Source organism: Artibeus jamaicensis, unplaced genomic scaffold (genome assembly GCF_021234435.1).
Source record: "Artibeus jamaicensis isolate MK-2021 breed Jamaican fruit bat unplaced genomic scaffold, CSHL_Jam_final scaffold_537, whole genome shotgun sequence".
Taxonomy (NCBI): Eukaryota; Metazoa; Chordata; class Mammalia; order Chiroptera; family Phyllostomidae; genus Artibeus; species Artibeus jamaicensis.
The window spans coordinates 18378639-18398568 of NW_026522047.1; the positions used below are offsets into that span (position 1 = coordinate 18378639).

The window sequence follows — 19930 nt, forward strand, 5'->3', positions numbered from 1 at the left end:
TTCAGATTTAGACAGAGAACCATAGAGAACAAATAAAACTAATTTAGAAGTGTTTTACTTTTAAAATATTACCGTGTTTGCTTTGTAAGAGAACCTTTTCACGTAGATTGGTGAAAAAGAAAACAGCTGAAAAAATTCATTTTCAAAATTCACTTAGTCACTGTGCTTTCTAAGTTCTTTAAAATGAGACCAGGTCAGTGCCAACACTTGCCTCTAGATTGGGCTGAAAATGTCCTGTTTCAAGAAAATGACCCCTGGCAAGTTACAAAATTATGAAACTTTAACCCAAATAAAAAGTCAGTTGTTTGCATCTGTGCTTGTTAATTTTAATTTTTAGGTAATCCATGAAGTGGTTTCTCTTGGTCAGAAAGGAAGTACATTTTTTACCTTATTTATGATAGGATACATATTGAGGTTGAACAGTCAAATGCATTTTAAGATTGAACCCCAAATGAGTATAAACAAATTTACCTAGTCCCAGTACATCCATTGATTGTAAACAAAACAAAACAAAACAAAACAAAACAAAACAAAACGAAAAACTCCCATGGATGATTGACTGACTTGAAAACAGTGAAATTTATTGGAGGATTGGTACCGTAGTCACAATGCAGTTATTAGCTTCTGATGTAACAGTTACTTTTTTATTTTGTGAATTCAAAGGATAGCTTTGTTTTTTACATTGAAAAAAATATGATTCTCAAAACATGAAACGGTAATTTGGTAGAAAGCTGAAAAGAAAAGATTTCATTTAGAAGCCTTTCCATTAGAAGGATTTAAAAATGGTGATTTGTTGGAAGCAAGTTGATTGAAAATGTTATCTGACTTGTGTGTTGAAATGAGATTTAAATAATTGATTTAATGAGAGAGAATATTCAGTTAGTGAAGTAATTGGCTGGCAAAGCCTTCAGAACAGAATTATTTAGTCCCAGTTATAAAGGATTGTGCCTTTAATCAGGGTGCTTAATTTGATTTCTTGCATATACCTGTGGCTTGTCTGACAAGCTTAGCAACAAATGAGTTTTGAATTGCAGAACTGATCAAAATGTAATCAGTGTCAGTTGCCATTGTTGTAGTTTATTGCATATTGCTGTCAGTTGCTGTAATCAAGAACTGTTGAAATGCTTTAAAAAGTCTCCAGACTTTTGAGTAATTGACTTCATATGCATGATGTTATGGCCATGAAATAACCATCACTTCCTGTTTTACTCGATTTCCAAAAAGTTTGAGAGTAACACTCAGCTGCCATCCATCCTGTCTCATACCCAAGCCTGAAACTTTTTTGGTGGCGTGTGTGACATAATGTGGTGGTCCCAGTTTGACAGATTGTGCTTTTTAGTGCTTTTAAAGAGGAAATACTAACATGATGTTTCCTTCCTGGGATAGACAAATGCAGTGTAAGGGAGGAGGAAAAACCCCAACACAACTAGGTTTTTTCCTGGTCTTAGTTGAGACATTCTGGAGTGAGGGGAGAAATAATGTCTCCTCCATGAATCTCTTCTTCTCTCCTATGTGTGATGGGGTTGTAGAAAAGCAGGCAAGTTTAAATTGATTGTTTGGTATTACTCATTATAATCCATTGGCTGTTCCCTTCCTTTGAGGTTGTTCTACCACTGAATGCTGATACTTTCAGCTGTGGTAATTGCCTACTGGTTTAATAATTTGTGGGAATCTGGATACATCCCTGATTTAATGCTCCCTGAGAGCTTTTACATGACCTCCTTTGTGCAGACGAGAGCCTGGAGTTCAGATTGGTTTGGAAGTGACTGGGGTGGGGTGGGGTGGGGTGGGGTGGGGTGGTGGTTAGAGCTCCAGCAGGAATTTCAGCCGGGTTCACGTTTCCAGTGCTGCAGTCTGCCCTGGTGCCCTGTGGTAGCCCAGCCTTCCCAGAATCAGAGATGCTACCCTACTCAGAGGGCTTGCCTTCCTCACCATCCTGCACTGACCTTTTCCTTTTCAGGATTGGTCCCCTCCCTCCCTGTCCGCCTCCTTCCCTCCCTCCTTCTCTCTCTTCTCCTTCTCTTCCTCCTCCTCCCCTTCCCTCCTTCTCTCTCTTCTCCTTCTCTTCCTCCTCCTCTTTCTTTTTTATGAAGTCCCAGGTCTTCGGAGCTTCCTAGCTATTTGAAAAGCCATTTGGAAAAACACACCATTAACACACTTTCAGGACAAAAGAAAACTAGTTTAATTTAGAATGAACATCAGAAGGGTTACACAGAGGCTTCCAATAAATATTTCCTGGATGAGTGTGTAAATTCTAATGTTAATGGGAAAGATTACTCATAAGTGACTTTTTAAGTTCATGTGTCACCATTTTTCCATTTTGTATATTAATCTTTAGAAAGATGCCTAATATGATAAGTACAAATCTTAGATGTGTGGGACCAAACTCATCCTTTCTTCCCACTGGCCTTTTGCTGTTCTAATATGTAATCATTTTGCCATTAACAAGGCTGTGTGTTTGCCCTCTCATAACTCCGTGATAGCAACAGTGCCACCCGAACCACCGAAAATGCACGGGCACCGAACGTGCCACATTCTCTAAGCCATGGCTACTGAGTAGCACCTGCAATAGTAATGTTATTAATGGTAATAATCATGATAGGTCTCCATACTTTGCAGTGGGGAATACCGAAATGCTACCCTATGTCCAGTTCTTCCCTACTCTCAGCCCGGCCCTTATAGCTTAATTTTGATTTTCCACTACTGATTTTCTGAAGTGCTAGAAATGTCTGGTAATAGATCATGGCTTACAGTCTTATAAGAAATTGAGTATAATGTTTGCATAGGAAACCACAGAATTAATTATTTGTGGTTTGGCCACTTGTAAATGAAAGCTTTGTGAGTCAGTCAAGAGAGCCTTTGAATATTCGAGGTTTTAATATACTTTTTTTTTTTTTTGCTTGCTCGCTAGATGTAAAAACATGCAATGAATTGGACCTGGAGAATTCCATAGATTGGGAAGTGAAGACAATAACAAGTGCCCTGAAACAGTATTTGAGGTAAGCTCCTCTCAGCCACAGAAGGGACGTATGGATGATTTGGATATTTAATACACAGCAGACGCCGACTCTGCCCATCGATCCGAGTAGTCAAGTTAAACCTTCTTAAAAGGAGAATGTTTATGAGGCGTCTGACAACGTCCCAGCAAGTGGGTGAAGCAGGTGAACATCGGTAAATTGCAGCAGGACGGAGTTGGGGGCAGCAGACAGGATTTGAATAGATGTCTGTTGTAACTGTTCAGGGAGTAAACTCTGCCAGACAATGAGGAGGAGTGCTGTCGCATCCACTGGATCTTTCATTTAGGTTTTTGGCTAAAATGGAGATTTTTTTTTAAAGCTTAAAATTGAAACCATTTGAACGTAAAGGCTTAAATGATAAAAGGGATACAAAGCTATTTGAAAATATATTTACTTATTCAAGTTTTAAGATGAACATAAATTTTCTATTTATTACAAAAATTCTGGCTAGAAATAGAAAAGGCTCAGCATTTCTGTGACTCATTAACTTTTCTCTAAAAAACAAAGGAGTCTCTCTCCTCTGTGCCCCACTCCTCAGCCCCCAGCATTTTTTGGTGATGAACCTGGGTCAGTTTTTAAAATAGAATTTTCTGCTTTTTGGTTATGGCTGTATTTTATATCCTTATCTTTTAACATGGTTCTTTACCTATCATATTTTATGAAAACTATTAGTTAAATCTATAGGCTTAATTAGGTATAGGTTAAAGTCATTTATTACAAGAATGTTTATTTATTCATTGCAAGACTGCATCATAGTGGTGCTGTGTTCTTCATGTTTTTACACTGCGGGGGGGGGGCTGTGTTTCTGGCTGTTCCACTTCTTTAACAAATTCTGGTATGTCAGTGGGTTCAGGTGTGTTTTACATATTTTCAAGTATTTAAGCAAGATAGTATCAGTTACTGTTTTAACTTTTTCTTTAAGTAGGAAGTACATCATCATCATCGTCATTCACATTATCATTCTCAAACTATTAAGGGGTACAATTCAGGCTAAATCTACATGCTTATGTCTAGCTTGCCACTGAGAGCACCTAAGTGGTTTCGTTGAGGATTGCAGTAAAAGCGAACCTTGTCAGTCCCCGCCCTGGGATTAGAACGTGAGCTTCCTGAAGACAGACATCTCGCGTGGCATGTTCTTTGCAGAATCCCCAGCATCGAGAGCTTTACCCCAGATATGAGAGCAGTGGTGCTCCACTGGGGAGGGTTTTGCGCCCCGACCCAGGGGATACTTGGCAATATCTGTAGACATCTTGGTTGGCACAGTTGCAGGCAAGAAGGCGCTACTGGCGTGTAATGAGTGGAGGCCAGAAATGGACCTGTGGTGTATGAGAGAGCCCATTTTCCTCCCCCAGATGTCCAGAATGTCGATGGAGCTGAGGTTGAGTGAGCCTGTTTTAGATGCGTGTTGGAAAGACGGGGTGAGGGGTATAAAAGTATAAGGGATGGCAAAAGGTACTGACTAACAAAGGGTGCTGCCGCTCTAGGAGGAAGCTTATACCTAGTACAGGTAGGGGAGTTGACCAAGGGCATTCAGGTGTTGGTGGGAAATCAAGGACAGAAATCGGTTCTTTCCTAGTAAATCTGTGTGTTTTCCCACTCCTTTTTTGTTGTTGTTTTTTCCTTGTGAGGAGAATCAGTTCAAATTGTCTCGATACTCTGTGCAGCTAGTTTTCTTATTGCTCCTGGTGTAGTGTTGCCTTTTTGTCTCATTACGCTGTTGCATCCTGTGGAATTCCACTGTTAAACATTGCTTACAAAACATTATGAGATGTTAGGAGGGAAGTTATAAGACATATATAGCCACATAACACCTTCTGCCTGAATGTGATAAAGTAATGATCATAAAATGGCAGATGACTTGGAAGGTTTGAAAGGCTTTGCTGTTCTTTTCCCCTATGTTATTTTTAGCTACTGAAAATGCAGTGATTAGGATTTAATTGACACTTTCTGACGATGCGCCCAAGGGGAGAGAACTGAGTTTTTCTGTACCTCCATTCTGACTACCCAGTTGGGTCCAAGCAGATGCATTTCTTTCAGCATAAGAAGTGTGATGGTCCAGAGCATGGCCCCAGTGCCAGCCTGCCCAGTGTGGAATCCCAGCTGCCACTTAAGGAACCATGGCCCAAAGCTGCAGACAGCTTTTCTTACCATTGCCCTTGAATTCTGCAGATACTCGGTCACCTAATGGGATGGGAGGCTGGAAGTAGTAGAGGGAAGTAACCAACCACCCCCCAAGCACCAAACTAAAACAAGAAGCAAAACCTCCAGGGTCTAAAAGAAAGAAAAACAGGTACAGCAGACATGCAAGGTCTGTCTGGAAGAAAATGCAGTCATTGTTAATATAACGAGAATGGTTTGCATGACATTGATGTAACTTGGCAGCCAAGGAGAGTGGACTGGAATGTGCATGTGTGAACAATGACAACTTCACTGTACTTGTCGGTGGGGTCAGTGGACGCCGTTGCGTGAGCATGTGTACTGTGTGGCTGTCACATTCAAAATGACTAAGCAAGAAGAGCAACGAATCTGCATTAAATATTTCATTAAGCTTGAACATTCCTCCATGGAAAACATCTGGATAGTTCAGAAGGCCTCAGCTATAGGCAGCTGGTGATTAGAAGCTTGATCATGACACCATGCCCACTCATGCATCACATCTTGTGCAATTTTTTTGCGACACATCAAATCACCCAGGTAACTCAGCCCCTTTGGAGACCAGATATGGCACCGTGTGACTTCTGGCTTTTCCCAAAACGAAACTCACCTTTGAAAGGGAAGAGATTCCAGGATGTTGATGAGATTCAGGAAAATACACCTGGGCAGCTGATGGCTATCGGGAGAAATGTGTGAGGTTTAAGGTACCTACTTTGAAGGGGACTGAGACATTACTGTCCTGTGTATAATGTTTTTTGTATCTTCTTCAGTAAAAGTCTCTTTTTCACAGTATGTGGCTGGATACTTTCTGAATAGACCTCGAATGTGTGGCATCTCCCTCTTTTCTACTGACTTGAGGCAATTTTTTAAAACTTTCAGTGCTTTAAGAAGGCTGAATACCAGCCCTCTGATTGATTTCCTATCCAGACCATAATTTTGATTTCCAGTAGTGCATTCGTTACAACAGTTTCCCATGTGACAGGACAACGAACTGTTTTGTGATGCTTTCAGTAAAATGATTTTACCTCGAGGAAACTTTTAAAGCCTGCAAATTGGGATGGGACTTTGGGGGAAGAAATTGCCAGCATAGGTAAATGTTATGATTTATATTCTCAGGCAGATCCCAACGGGTGGCCAAGAGCTGTAGCTTGAAAACACATCGGGTTGGGAAGTTGAGAGATACGGTGACTCAGGATAATACATTTTCTATGGGGAACTTGTCATTTTTATTACTGCCTCCCTAACATTAGCCGTATCTAATGCTTATTCTTCATGCTGCATTGCCTAGCAGACATATGGTGATGAGAAGCTTATAGAAGACATTTAGATATAAATTCATTTTTATTGAGAAAGAAGTTCCCTCGGTGGTGTTTGTGAGTGCCTCATTTTCCCACTTTCAGCACCCTTCTCTTTCATTCTTTGCCTAATAACAGTTTTCCTTCTTGGCATACTTCTTGCTTTTCCATATTTTAAAACAAAAAAATCCCTCAAAGTTTACTCCTTTTTCTTTATTTAGTCAGTGGTGTACTCGATTTAATTTTTTTACCTTTAAATGACAATGGAGAGGGTGAAGGGGAGAAGAGAGGAAATAAGAGAACTGTTCTCTTCAGTAGAGTTCTAAGTGCATCAGTTTCACTGTCAACACTTGTCATTGTGCGTGTGTGTCTTTGTGTGCATGTACGCACCGTTATAAGTTGTATGTAAGGATCATAACCTGTAAATATATGTTGGCATCTATTTTGTTTTTAAACAGTTATTGAAGTGTAAACGGCATGCACTAGGCTGTCCATATGTATAGTGTGCATTGGTGTGTGGCATGTATGTGTATCTGTGAAGTCATTGTCATAATCAAAATAGCAACCCTCTCATCCACCCCTGCTGCCCCCATCCCATTTCCTCTTGCCCCTCGGAAATTCCTCGCTCTCACCAGCTCTCTTCACTTCCTTATTCCTAAGCAACCACTAGTCTGCTTTCTGTCATGATATAAAAAATTCTATATTTGCTATAATGTCACATAAATGGAATATTGTGGTTATATTTTTATTTCAAATCTGGCTTCTTTCACACAGCATAATTAGAGATTAGTCTATGTTGTAGCATAGTTCTTCTTATTGCTAGCTAGTGTTTTATTGGCTCTGTTGTATGGATACACACCAATTTTTAAAGAACTTTATTCACCTATTGATGGATAGTTGGGTTGTTTGTAGCTTTGGCTGTTGAAAATGAATCTACTAGAAACTTCGTGTGCACATCTTTGAGCCTAGGCTTTACTTTCTCTCGGGCGAACCCTAATGTCTGCGCGACGCCTGGCTTCTACAGTCGGTGTATGTTTAACTTTTTGGTAAACTGACAAACTTTTACAGAAAGCAGTTGTACTAGTTTACATTTCCACCAACAGTGTAGAAGACTGTCATTCTCTCTGCGTCCTTGCCAACTCTTGATATGATCAGTCTTATTAATTTTAGCCTTTCTAACAGTTGTATGGTGGTATCTCATTGTACTTTTAAATTTGTGCTTTCATAATGACTAATTAATATTAACGTTCTTATGTGCTCATTTGCTGTTTATATTTTTTTTGTAATAGGTGTATGTGCCTTTCATGCAATAAAAAGATTGGGTTATTTTTCTTGTTATGGTGTTTTGATCATCCTTTATATATTTTGGATACAAATTCTTTCTCAGATAACGTACTTTGCAAATGTTTTCTTCTATTTGTGGTTTGTCTTTTTATTCTCTTAATAGCATCTTTCAAATGCTTTTTAATTTTGATGAAATCCAGCTTATCATTTTTTTATGTGCTGTCTCAAGAAATCTTTCCCTAATTCAGAGGCACAAAGGTTTTCTATTTCCTTCTAGAAGTTTTATAGTTTGAGGTTTTATACTTAGATCTGCGGTCTATTTTGAGTTAATTTTTGTGAAGATATGGGGTGTGGATCCAAGTTCATTTATGAATATGGATGTCCAGTTGTTCTAGAACCATTTGTGGGAAAAACTATTTTTTCTCCCCTGAATCACCTGTCAAGATGATCATAGAATTTTTCTTTTTCAGTTTGCTAGTATGAAGAGTTACATTGATTTTGTTTTAATATTAAGGCAGTGTAGCATTTTTGTGGTAAACTTATGATGTATTATCCTTATATTTATCTCTGTGAGTTTGAGTTGCTAACATTTTATTTAGAATAGTTGCATGTATATTCACAATATTGGTCTGTAGTTTTCTTTGTATGCCCTTAATTTCAGAATGACAGAAATGCTGATGTCAAAGAATGAGTCAGAAAGTATTCCCTCTTATATTTTCTGGAAGAATTTGTATAGAATTGGTATTCTTTTTTTCTTTGCTAAAACTCACCAGTGAAGTCATCTGGGCCTAGAGTTCTTTTACTGGCAAATTTTAAACTACAAATTCACTTTCTCTAATAGATATAGGACTACTTAGGTTTTCCCAATTCTTCTGAAGCGATCTGGGAGTTTTTGTCTTTTAAGACATTTGGCCATTTAAGTTGTTGAATTTGTGAACATCAAACTGTTCATCACATTCTCTTGTTTTCTTTGTAATACCTTTAGCGGCTGTAGTGATTCTGCACCTGTCTCTACCATTCTTGACATTGATAATTTGTGACTTCCCTGTGTTATTTCTTAGTCAGTATGGCTAAATTTATCAATTTTATTGATTATCTCAAAGAATTGAGTTTATTATTTTCTGTTTTTTGTTTCTATTTCACTGATTTATGCTGTGATTTTTACTTTTTTCTGTTCTACGTATTTTGGGTTTAATTGACCCCTTTTTTTCTGTCTAAGATAGGAAAAAAGTAATTGATACAAGACTTTTCTTCTTTTGTAATAATATAGCTATTTAGCAGTTTAAATTTATCCCCAAATATTACTTTATGAACAACCCTCAAATTCTAATATGTGGTATACTGCATTTAGCTCAGAATACTTCCTAATTTCATTTTCTTGGGGCTTTTCCAGATATATTTCTGTCATTGATTTCAAAATCCTTTTTTGTTCTCATCAGAGAAATACCCTGTACAAGTGGAATTCTGTTCAATTTATTGAGATTGGTTTCATGTCCTAGACATGGTTTATCTTGATGAATGTCCCAGGTGCTCTGGAAGACAATTATGTGAAGGATATACCTGTTAGGTGAGGTTGGTTGATCGCTTTGTTCAGCTCTTCTGTATTCTGATTTTCTGTCTACTTGTTCTATCAGTTATTGAGACAGAGAGGTATTTAAGTCTCAGCTGCAGTTACTGTTCTCTCTCTCTCTCTCTCCTTGTGGTTTCATCAGCTTTGCTCTGTGCATTCCGAAGCTCCCGTTACTGGATCCATTAACACTTAGAATTGTTCAATCTTGCTGATGACTCGACCTCTTTAACAATATGAAATGATCCTTTATTTCCTGGCATTTTTGTTGGCTTTTGAATGTGTTTTAAATCTCTGTGTGTGTGTGTGTGTGTGTGTGTGTGTGTATCTTTGTTTTTTTTTTTAAAGCACTTGAAGAGGAATTTCTGGGTTACATGATTTAAACATTTTAAAGATTTTTACTATCTTGCCAGATTGCCCTCCAGAAATGGGACAGGTAGACCAGACTGACACTTTTCTAAGTGTTCTTTAATGTTTATAGAGTTGTTTTTAAAAAGATTTTAACTACGTGTACATGTTGAGCTGCAGCATTCTGTTGACCACAGGATAAAGTACACTACCATTTATGTAATCTATTTTAGTAGAAGATTATAATGATGTGGGTATTTTTGAAGTTGTCCTCAATTTCACTTCATATCTGTATTTTATTGTTTCACAAGCATAAGCCAAACATGGGTTTTATACATTTATAATAGGGATATGTAAGAAGAGAGAATTTGATTTCTTTGAGTTTGCTTCGTCTTTATATATTTTCAGTTAATATTTTAGAGACTATTTGCAAAATTATATGCTTACATTTGGTTGAATAGAATGTATGGCAATGTGTGGAGGGAATGCAAGTAAATGTGTGGAGGGAAGTTTTGTATATGAATCAGATGCTTGTAAAGGTACCTTCCAAGATGAAATGTGAAATGCCATGTGCTTAAGTCTGATAGGAATGTGTGGCTGCTTAAGCTGGGATAGTGCCTGGTACAGATAGCTCTTAGTAAAGTAATCCATTTGATTTATGGATCCTTTTGATATATAAAAGTATTCCCTGGGGGAGTTTTATGCATTACTAAGAAATACACAGTATATTTAATATGTGTGTCTTACAACAACGAGCCCAGAGAGCGTGGGCCTGTGTGGAGCTGCTTGGTGACGCCATGTCGTTCTTCCCTGCAGGAGTCTCCCGGAGCCGCTCATGACCTACGAGCTGCATGGGGATTTCATTGTGCCCGTCAGTAAGTATCACTCCGAGGTGCAGAGGCACAAGTTTATGGTCGATAGTGTGTGTGAGCTGTTCTTTCCGTGTGCAAATGACTTCATTACCATGATTGGTGTCAAAAATAGATTTCACTTTAGAAGATCTGGGGTTTCCTTTCACCTTTTAAAAGGTAAAAAAATGGTTGGTTCATTCATTCATTCATTCATTCACTCACAGTTATTCATTGTCTGCTGTATCCTGATCGCTGGTAGATACCAGGAATGTGGAGCTGTGAAAGAATTTCTGCTCAGGAGTCAAGGCACACCTCCCACTACTCATCAGATATATAATAATGGGCTGAACAGAATGCTCTGGGAACATGGATATATTTAACTCACAGAAGGTTAGGGAGATGAGCAGATTCGGAGAGATTAGCGGGTTGGAAATGGCTTCCCCTGGAAAGAGATTTGAAAATTAAAGGCAGAAAACAATATTTTGAGATAATGCCAGAAGTCCACATAGTATTTGATAGAGTGAATCACATGAATAAAATGTTACATGGAAGAAGCCCACTGTCGGTAGAATTTTAGTTTTGACGACATTTTTGGTGACTCACATACTTATTCGAAGTCATCTTGTTTGCTGTTTCATCGTGCATCTCAGTTTTTGTGTTTGACACATGGTGTTTAATCATTAGAGCTTCCTGCTCCTAGGCATTTAGTAGTTAAGGAATGAAGTTTGAGAGACGTTAGGGCCTTGCCAGGTTACAGGCATCTCTGTGTAAATTCACAGCCCCAGATCCACTAGCTGAGACCCGCAGTTGGGTTTTCACAGGTGCACCGGCAGTGGCTGTAGTTGTGTTTTCATTTCCTCTTATTTTTTTCTCCCTTGGATGTATTCCATAGTTCAGTCTGTCAGAAAACTTAGAGCAGTCCCTGTGGGTCCGGCGTTACTGCTGCCGGAACACTGCTGTAAATGGTACCTTTCTGTGAGGTCCTTGCTCGGGCCAGCGTGCAGGTTTCCCCGGCGCTGCAGAGAGGAGCCCTGTGTAGGCCGCTCAGACTCTGCATGTCAAATGGTTTTCAGAAAAGGGGAAAAATATGGATCTGTGCACTTTTGATTTTATGTGGAAGAGGATTTTTCTTAAAAGAGAATCTGTGGGATGAAGGAAATGGGAGACGTTTTCCTTGGCAGAAACTCCAGCAAATGCTTAGTTGTTTTGATTTCTTCCCTGTGGCATTTTTGGCAAACGAGGGGGAGAAAAATTAAACTCTGCTTGGAGGACAATTGTTTCATGTTGTTCGCCTTGGAGACTGGAAAAAGCAGGAGAGTGCCAGTTTTAATCTAGGATCCTTTGAGAATTGGAGAAAGATAAAGTGACTGTGGAATAAGGTTTTACATTACCACGAGTGAGTGTCACTATTATGCCTCGTAACTGAGGCCTCTGTGGTTGAAATTCTAATACTGATGCATTTTACCAGAGGAAGGCTTCCCAAGAGGTAGGAATTTACACGTGGTAGTGAAGGAATTTACAAGTAGGGGTGGGGCATGAGCTCGAAGGAGTTGGTTGAGGCCGCCCTTGAACACCAGGGTGGAAGAGACTGACATACAAAAGGTGTCATCACCTGCCAGACCAGGGCCTTGCGCCGTGCTGCCTGACTTTGCTGTAACAGAGGCTCCCCAGGTTGAGTAACAGGCCCGTTCCCCCAGTACCCCCAAAATACTGTCACTGCTGCCGTTACTGGCATAGGTTTGCACCTTAGTCAAGTTGCGGGCAGAATGGGACCTGCGGTTACCTTATTTAATGCGAAGAAGGGCGTGTATTGACCAGGCATATGTTAGGGGCCCACGTTTGTCCTGCAGATTTTAGTTTTTTGTCTGACTCCTGGGAGTGCCATTGTCAGTGCTCGCTTTTCCTCTGGGAGCGGATCCTCTGCATGTGTAGTTTCACGAACTGAGTAAAACCGTTACAGGAGTCAGGTGGCCAGAGGCAGTTTCTTTTTGAATATCATTGGACAGCTGGGACTGTGGTTAAACTATGGTTTTCCATTAACGATGGCAGAGATTACCTTGTTTGGCTGAATGTGTGTTAGCTTAGCTGACCACTAAATTTATAAGCGTGGCCCGTCTCTGTAACCACCTCTCACTGCAGCATGGAAGGTGGTTTTTGATGCTTGTTCGCCCTGTGCGGTGATTTCTGACTGTTCTCTGGTGTCACCGTGGTCTCTGTGGCCATCCCTGCTAAGACTGCAGGAGGTGTCCCTTGGGTCCTTCATTTTCTCTCATCAGTTTCTCCCCTGTAGAGTTATCTGTGAGTTAATAGTTCTGAAGCGCATGATACAAAGATGCATTTTGTTTGTGCATTGTCACCACAAGAGGAAAAAGGTTTTCTTATTTTTCATTGTTAAGAAATACTGACGTATTGTTCAGTGTTGAATGCATCGGGAAATGAAATTTTTTTCTTCCTTAGAGAAAATTAAGAGTGTTCACTAAACTCTCACCTGAGAGAATGAACTGAATTTGCTGAAACGGACTAGAAGCCGTCTGTTGAGGAAAGCCACTCGTGTTCCTCCTTTCCTCACACACACAGCACTTCACTTCTTGTCACTGAATGTGCGGGTTTCTCCTCCATACCAGCCAGTGCTGCAACACTAGCAGAGTATCCTGCAGTTTAGTTCAGTTCTGACTGTAGCTACATAGGATTTGCACCAGATCCCGTAAGTCACAGTCCCACAAGACTGTCCCTACTTCAGATACCAGTCAGAGGTCTCAGGTTGTCCCCAGGAATTCCGACCGGCTAGAAGTCAGGGTTCTCGTATCTGCCCTTGGATTTGTAGTTTTCTAGAAAGCCTTATAGAGCTCAGGGAAATTCAGACTTCAGTTTAGCAGCTTACTCCGTAATAAAGGATGTGTCTGGGATGAAGATGCACAGCCGGGTCAGGAGTACATGGGGTGAGGCTGGAAGGGTCATGAGCTCAGGAACTCCTGTTCCTGTGTGGTTGGGGTGCCCCACCTCCCTGGCATGTAAGTATGTCCACGCACTTGGAAGCTCTCCAAACCCCCTACTTTTGGGGTTTTATAGAAGCTTTATCTTGTAGGTGATACGGATTTTTAACTCTATTTCTAGCCCCTTTTTCCTCTCTGGAGAATGAGCGGGGTGTTGGTGCCGAAAATCCCGAGCTGCTAATCATGGCTGGATCTTTCTGGTGACCGTCTCAGGGCCACCCAAAGTCACCTCATTAGAACAAGAGATGTTCTTAACACCCAGGAAATTCCAAGGTACTTAGGAGCCTGGTGTCAGACACTCCTGTCACTCAATAAATTATGGAGGTCCTGGTAGCTCGAGATCAAAACCTAGGGTCAAAGACTAAATATTAGAACAAAAGATTATTTGAGCTCACCCTATTTATAAGGGTTTTAGGAGTTCTGAATCAGGAACTGGGGGGCAGAGATATATATACACACACACACATGCATATACATACATACATATACTTGTGTATATCTGTATTTTGTGAGAATATAAAATCTTACTTGGTCTACACAGGAATGCAAAAGATTGTAGCCACCTAGGAAAAGCTGGAAAGCATCTACCTGGATGTGCAGAAGGTGTTTATCACCTTTGAGGACTTTGAGCCTGTGTCTTAGCCTCACAGGCTCACATTTCTTGATATATCATATTGGTGAGAAGTGGACTTGTCAGGATTGGACTGAAGTTAAATTTAGTTTGAGAATGACCGCTAAAGCTGCGCGCCTACTATGTCATCACACAGGGAAGTTCAGTCCCGTAGAGCAGAACACTTGTGTTGGTGTGCTCGGGTCAAGGTACATGGGAAGCAAAATCATATTCTCAAGCGCCTTCAGTCATTTATAATGAAAACTATTAACTATTGTAGGATCCAGGGCACTGATTTTTGCCTACCCAGAATGTTCTGTTCTCATTGGTAAATATGCATGGAAAGCAAGACAAAATGATAGGGTCTTGGTGGGGAAGGACTAGGAAAACCGGAAACTAAAAGAATTGAATGCTTAATGGCTTCAAGCTATCTTAGCCTGATGCACTCATTTCGAAGGAGATAGAATCTTCCACAGAAGAACCGGAATACTAGGTGTCTGTTGACTGAAGAAGCCCCTTGTCCCCTGGGAAGTGAGTGCTATTGACATATAGCATTTAAATATTGAGATAATTTAACATTTATCTGCTCATGTATCTTTGATACATGGAAGCATGAGCCTGTCTTGCTCAGTCTCCGTTAGTTGGCACAGTGTCATACACAGATAGACATTAAGTGGTGGGGATGCTGATGTACAGTTACATGGTTACAAATGCATTTGCTCTTATAGTAAACTCCCAATTCCTTGGCATATGCCAGGAATTTGATGGTACGGTTATTTAATTCAGTGTCCTAGATTTTAAAAAAGTTATGCCTTTCATTTTTTGTCAGTTATGTAGATTAAAACTGAAGATAATTCATTTACTTTAGAAAACTTTTTTTGAGTATCTTAAAGTTATTCCCATGTTATAGCCACATGGAAATGCCCATTAATAGAAAGCGCTGTTGAATGTAAAAATAAAAAGAAATGGAGAAAAAAAGTAGTTTTTCTTTAAGAGCCTTATTTCTAAAAATCTTTCTTTTTGGAAAAAGAAGGAGAAAGCAGACTTGGAGGAAAAAGTGCGTGTGATTTCAGTGAGATGTGATTGGAGAGAGAGAAAAACTCAGTGGGAGGTTTGGACTCTCTTTTTCGAAACCAATTCTATTTTTAGAAATGAAGACCCTTCAGAGGAAGTAAAACAATTTCTCTATCTTGTGTTTCTGAATAAGTCATAAATCCAAAAATACTAAAATAGGTTTTCATCGGGGAAAGATGATTATTAGTGACAAGATAGACACGTGAGTTAGAAGGAGCTTTTTAGTGCAGAGTTTTTAATACTGTTTAATTTTGAATGTACAGAATTCTTATGAGCAGTTATCCTTATATTCCCTTGGAACTTTAGACTTTTCTGGAGTCCCTGCTTTAATTTTAAAATTAAAGCTGCGAGTAGAAGAGGGTATGAGGGGCATAAATGGTGATGGAAGGAGACTTGACTTGGGGTGGTGAACACGCAATACAATATAATATAATATAATATAATATAATATAATATAATATAATATAATATAATATATGCTGTATTATAGAATTGTACATCTGAAGCCCTATGTACTTTTATTAACCAGTGTAATCCCAATAAACTCAATAAGAAGTAAGAAAAAATGAAAGTTGTGAATTGAAAATGCTAATATAGTTTTGCTTTTATTTTTCTCCAGCTTTGATTTAGTAAGATCTTGGTTTTAACCCCAGATTAAAAACTTGATGATGGTTTATCACCCTCTCTTTAGATAGTTGCACTTATATTTCCAGTGTCCAATGTAGTCTGTATCTACGAGTCTGTCATTATTTAGTGTGATTTGGTTATTCATGTTCTGCTTTATCATGTTCCTTTTCATTTCTTAGCCATTTTGCTTTTTTTTTTCTTTAGCCACAACCGTGTCCTGTGTTGTAAAATCCCATTCCCCACTCTTAAAACACTACTATGGAAGGGTAACCTGGAGAAAACTCAATCTTATAAAACACTGAAAGCAACCTAACTGATCATAAAGTTGATGATGTGGTGTGCCATTTAATGACATGGAGGAACGTCCATAATAAATGAAATGAAATGAAATAGGCTGTTTGAACATCTCATCACAAAAAAAGGGAGGAAAACTCAAAGGATTAAACTTGAATTTACTTTTAGCTTACCTTAGGGTGAGATTGGTTATGGGCAGTTTTAATTTCAGTGAACTTTTTGTTGACATAGAATAGAAATGTGCACAGATAATAAGTGTACAGCTTGCTGGACATTCGTGATCAGCACCCAGGTCAAGAACTGCTATGTTGTCTGAGCCCTGGGGCCTCTGTCTCATAGCCACCGGTCCACTGTCCACCCGATGTCATGTGCATGCTTACCCAACTTCTGACGACATAAGCAGGGCCGCCCCATGTGAACCTTGCGTAAATGGAACCTAACAGAAGATAGTCTTTTGCATCTGGCTTCCTTTGCTTATCTTGTGAGATTCATCCGTGTTGAGTGGCTCAGCAGTTCCTTCACTGTTGTCACACAGTATTCCATTGTATGAATACACCACCATCTATTTACCTGTTCCACTGTCCATGGATACCTGGGTGGTTTCAGCTTTGGACTCTTGTCAAGAGTGCCACTTCCGTGAACATCCTAATATGTGTCTCCAGTATGATCTCCTCTTAACTGATGGTATCTGTGCAAGGACTGTATTCCCAAATGAAATCACTGTGTTAAGTGTGTCTTTTTTTGTTGATGTTTTAACATCTGGGGCTTTACTGATCCTGAGAGACTAACCTCCCGGGGCTTACCGGGAGGTAAGTAAGCTTGAGTGTGCTTTCCATGTCCCATCCAGCCAATCTAGAGACCACCCCACGCCCCTCTTTTGGGCTCTTATACGTTCTGCCCTAATCACCCAGGGCCAGGTACCAGACACCTGAGGACAGCCCCTGTGCCCCAGAGCCCCTGAAGGAATTCAGACCAGTCCAAAGCCTGCTCTCTCTACCTCTCGTGTTCCTGCACATAGAGACCACAAAAAAGCTTCTCGTCTGCATTTCCCTGTGTTCCCTCTGCCTCTGGACTGGCCCAGCATGGCACGACACGCCTCCTTTTCCTCGGAATCTATGGGGATAAACTTCTTCCTTTGTGGTAGTTTTTTCATGCCTGCACGTCTCACCATAATACCTGATTAGCACAAATCCCGGGTATGTTTTAAAACAGTCACACTCTGAGATACGGGGGGCTAGGATGTCAGCAACTCTTTGCGGGGGAAGAGTTTATTTGCTGATACTGTGTTTGCCTTCCATTGTGGGGCAGTGACCCAGTGGGGACAAGCCCCATGCTAGTGCGTGGTGAGCACAGTGGAAGCGCAGTGTGCCAGAGGAGAGACGGTCTGGCTCTTGTTTGGTATCCGTGGTGCGTGAAAGGCATGAACCCCAGCCCCATGGAAAGCCCTCATGGGGGGCGTGCAGAGATTCAGACTAGGGAGAGGGATGGATTTTCTTTTCCTTTGAAAGGTGGCAAACCATGTTTAAATTCCCTGCAGAGGTTGAACAGATGAGATACTGTATTTGGTGATTTTTTAGGAATATATTTGATTCTGAATACTCTCCTAACTGTTCTTTTTCTTTTTTAAAGAAAGTGGGAGCCCAGAGTCTCGTGTGAATGCTATCCATTTCTTGGTACACAAGTTGCCAGAAAAAAATAAAGAAATGTTGGATATTTTGGTGAAACACTTAACCAAGTAAGCCTCTCTCCCTGCCTGCCTGCCCTGGTCTTGCTCTGGGTGTTGCGTGGTGTTCTTGGGTTTGTAACGGTTGAAATTTGGGCTGTACACACAATACCAGGGACCACACCTGGAAGGGCAGCCTGGACATCTGACTCACTGTGTGTGTTTTGGACGAGACTGTTGAAATACAATGCTTTCGTGAAGCCGTGTAATTATTTGCTTAACATCAGTGCCAGCAGCTTGGGGTTTTATTCGAAGTAAGAGAAGAAAGTATTATACACTTCCCTGTACACAAATTCTGGCAATGGGATTATAAGTCTGTTAGCAAATTTAGCTCGGTTTCACACCTGCCTAACTCTAAGTTTGAAAATGTCCTTGAAAATTTGTTTAATCAGTAATAGGTAGTTATTTCATAAGACCCGTTCTAATCCTTTTATTTCCTCTTTAAAAAGCAAGCGAAATCTAATAATCCAGTAGAGAAATTAGCCCTTTCTTCAAATATATGACTCCTCGATTACAGTAATTATAGAGTTTTTGAAGCTAGAGGAAGCTGAGGAGCACTATGTTTTTGAGCCTTTATTTTACATGATAAGCAACAGGAAGGCCAGAAGACCCTTGCCCTGACAAGGGTCCTCATGCTGGTGTCTCCATTCATTCATTGGTCAACAAATAGTTATCGAATGCCTTTTTTACATGCTAGTAGATACAGAATTGAATAAGATACTTCCAGGAAGTCCCATCTTTCGAAGGGGAAAAGATAATAAACAGAAAACAGACAGAAATATAATTTCAGGTGAGAAGTGGCTGAGGCACAGCAGGGTGTGGAGATGGAGGGTACACGCCGAGGGTGGGGCTACAGGGAGGGTTGCTGTGGAGAATCTCTATGCGGACGAGACCTTTGAGTTGCTGAGAACAGTTGTCCAGGATGTTCACTGGCCCAAGGGGTGAACGTGGGTGCCCTGACCACGGTTTTTGTGCTTGTGAAGGTAATTCTTCTAAGTCTCGTAGTCCTTGGAAGCAAGAGCACAGTGACCTGGGGAAGGAGGGAATGTTCTGAGTAGAGGGCAGTAGTAAATGAAGGCCTTTGAGGGACACAAGCGTAGTGTATACGTGGAATTACGAAGACAGCCGCTGTGGCTTGGGCAGAGAGCATCCGAGAGAGAAGCAGAACGGCAGGCAGGGGCCTCACTATGTACGGTCTTGTCGGATCCAGTCATTTGCAGACAGTGAGGGCAACTGAGTCCTGGTTTTTAGGGAAATGGAGGGTTGCAGAATCCTCTACATTCCACGGTTTTTGCTCATCTTTTAACCAGAGACCTTTCTTTCCCCCCACCCCCCACATCAACGTTAGTGTATCAAACCACTCCAAGCAGAACCTGATGACCGTGGCGAATCTAGGAGTGGTGTTTGGACCAACTCTGATGAGGCCGCAGGAGGAAACTGTTGCTGCCATCATGGATCTGAAGTTTCAGAACATCGTCGTGGAAATCTTAATCGAAAATCATGAAAAGGTAAAGCTGTGCATTATTTTTTTTTCTTAAAGGAATTGCTGTATTTGGCTTGTCACCTCGTGATGTAAAATTATTTCCTTCTTTCTCTTTTTGAAATCAGTTTATTGAAATAAACTGATTTATCACAATGATGAGCTTGCTTTTGAGAAATTCGTATCGAGCTTCTATCTTCTGATAGAGCTTCATAATGGAGCTCCGCCTGGCTTCTGTTATATCTCTGGCGTGAGGAAGAAATACTTAATCCAGATGCAAAGGAATATTGACTATGGGGTTGTGAACTGTTTTCTTTCTTTCCCCCCTGCCTTCATTTCTGTCCTTGGATTTCTAACTCAGATTCTATTTCTGTGACACAGGGAAAATATTTTTGTCAGTCGGTGTCACATTCTTCCCAGAAAACCTCAGGTCATTTCCCATCTACCCCGTGAATCTGGAGACCCCAGGTTAAGAGTCTCTGATTGGAACGGAATAATCTCTTAGGTGACACATCTTGTGACTTGTTTCTTTGGAATCAAAGGGTCGACATGGTTTTTCAAAATACAATGGATTCTTTCGAGGGCTTTTAGACTTCTTTTTCTCATTCTGCCA

At 40.4% G+C, this 19930-nt stretch overlaps 1 protein-coding gene across 3 annotated transcripts in view; it reads left to right on the forward strand.

Annotated features, from left to right (window-relative positions):
* Nucleotides 1-19930, forward strand: part of ARHGAP10 (Rho GTPase activating protein 10) — a 246072-nt gene that overhangs the window by 151787 nt on the left and 74355 nt on the right. For all 3 annotated transcript variants that reach the window (XM_037162342.2, XM_053658368.1, XM_053658369.1), the window contains 4 exons: nt 2912-2999; nt 10482-10540; nt 17744-17849; nt 19186-19345. In XM_037162342.2, coding sequence (XP_037018237.2) covers nt 2912-2999; nt 10482-10540; nt 17744-17849; nt 19186-19345 — 413 coding nt within the window. The remainder of the gene's footprint in view (nt 1-2911; nt 3000-10481; nt 10541-17743; nt 17850-19185; nt 19346-19930) is intronic.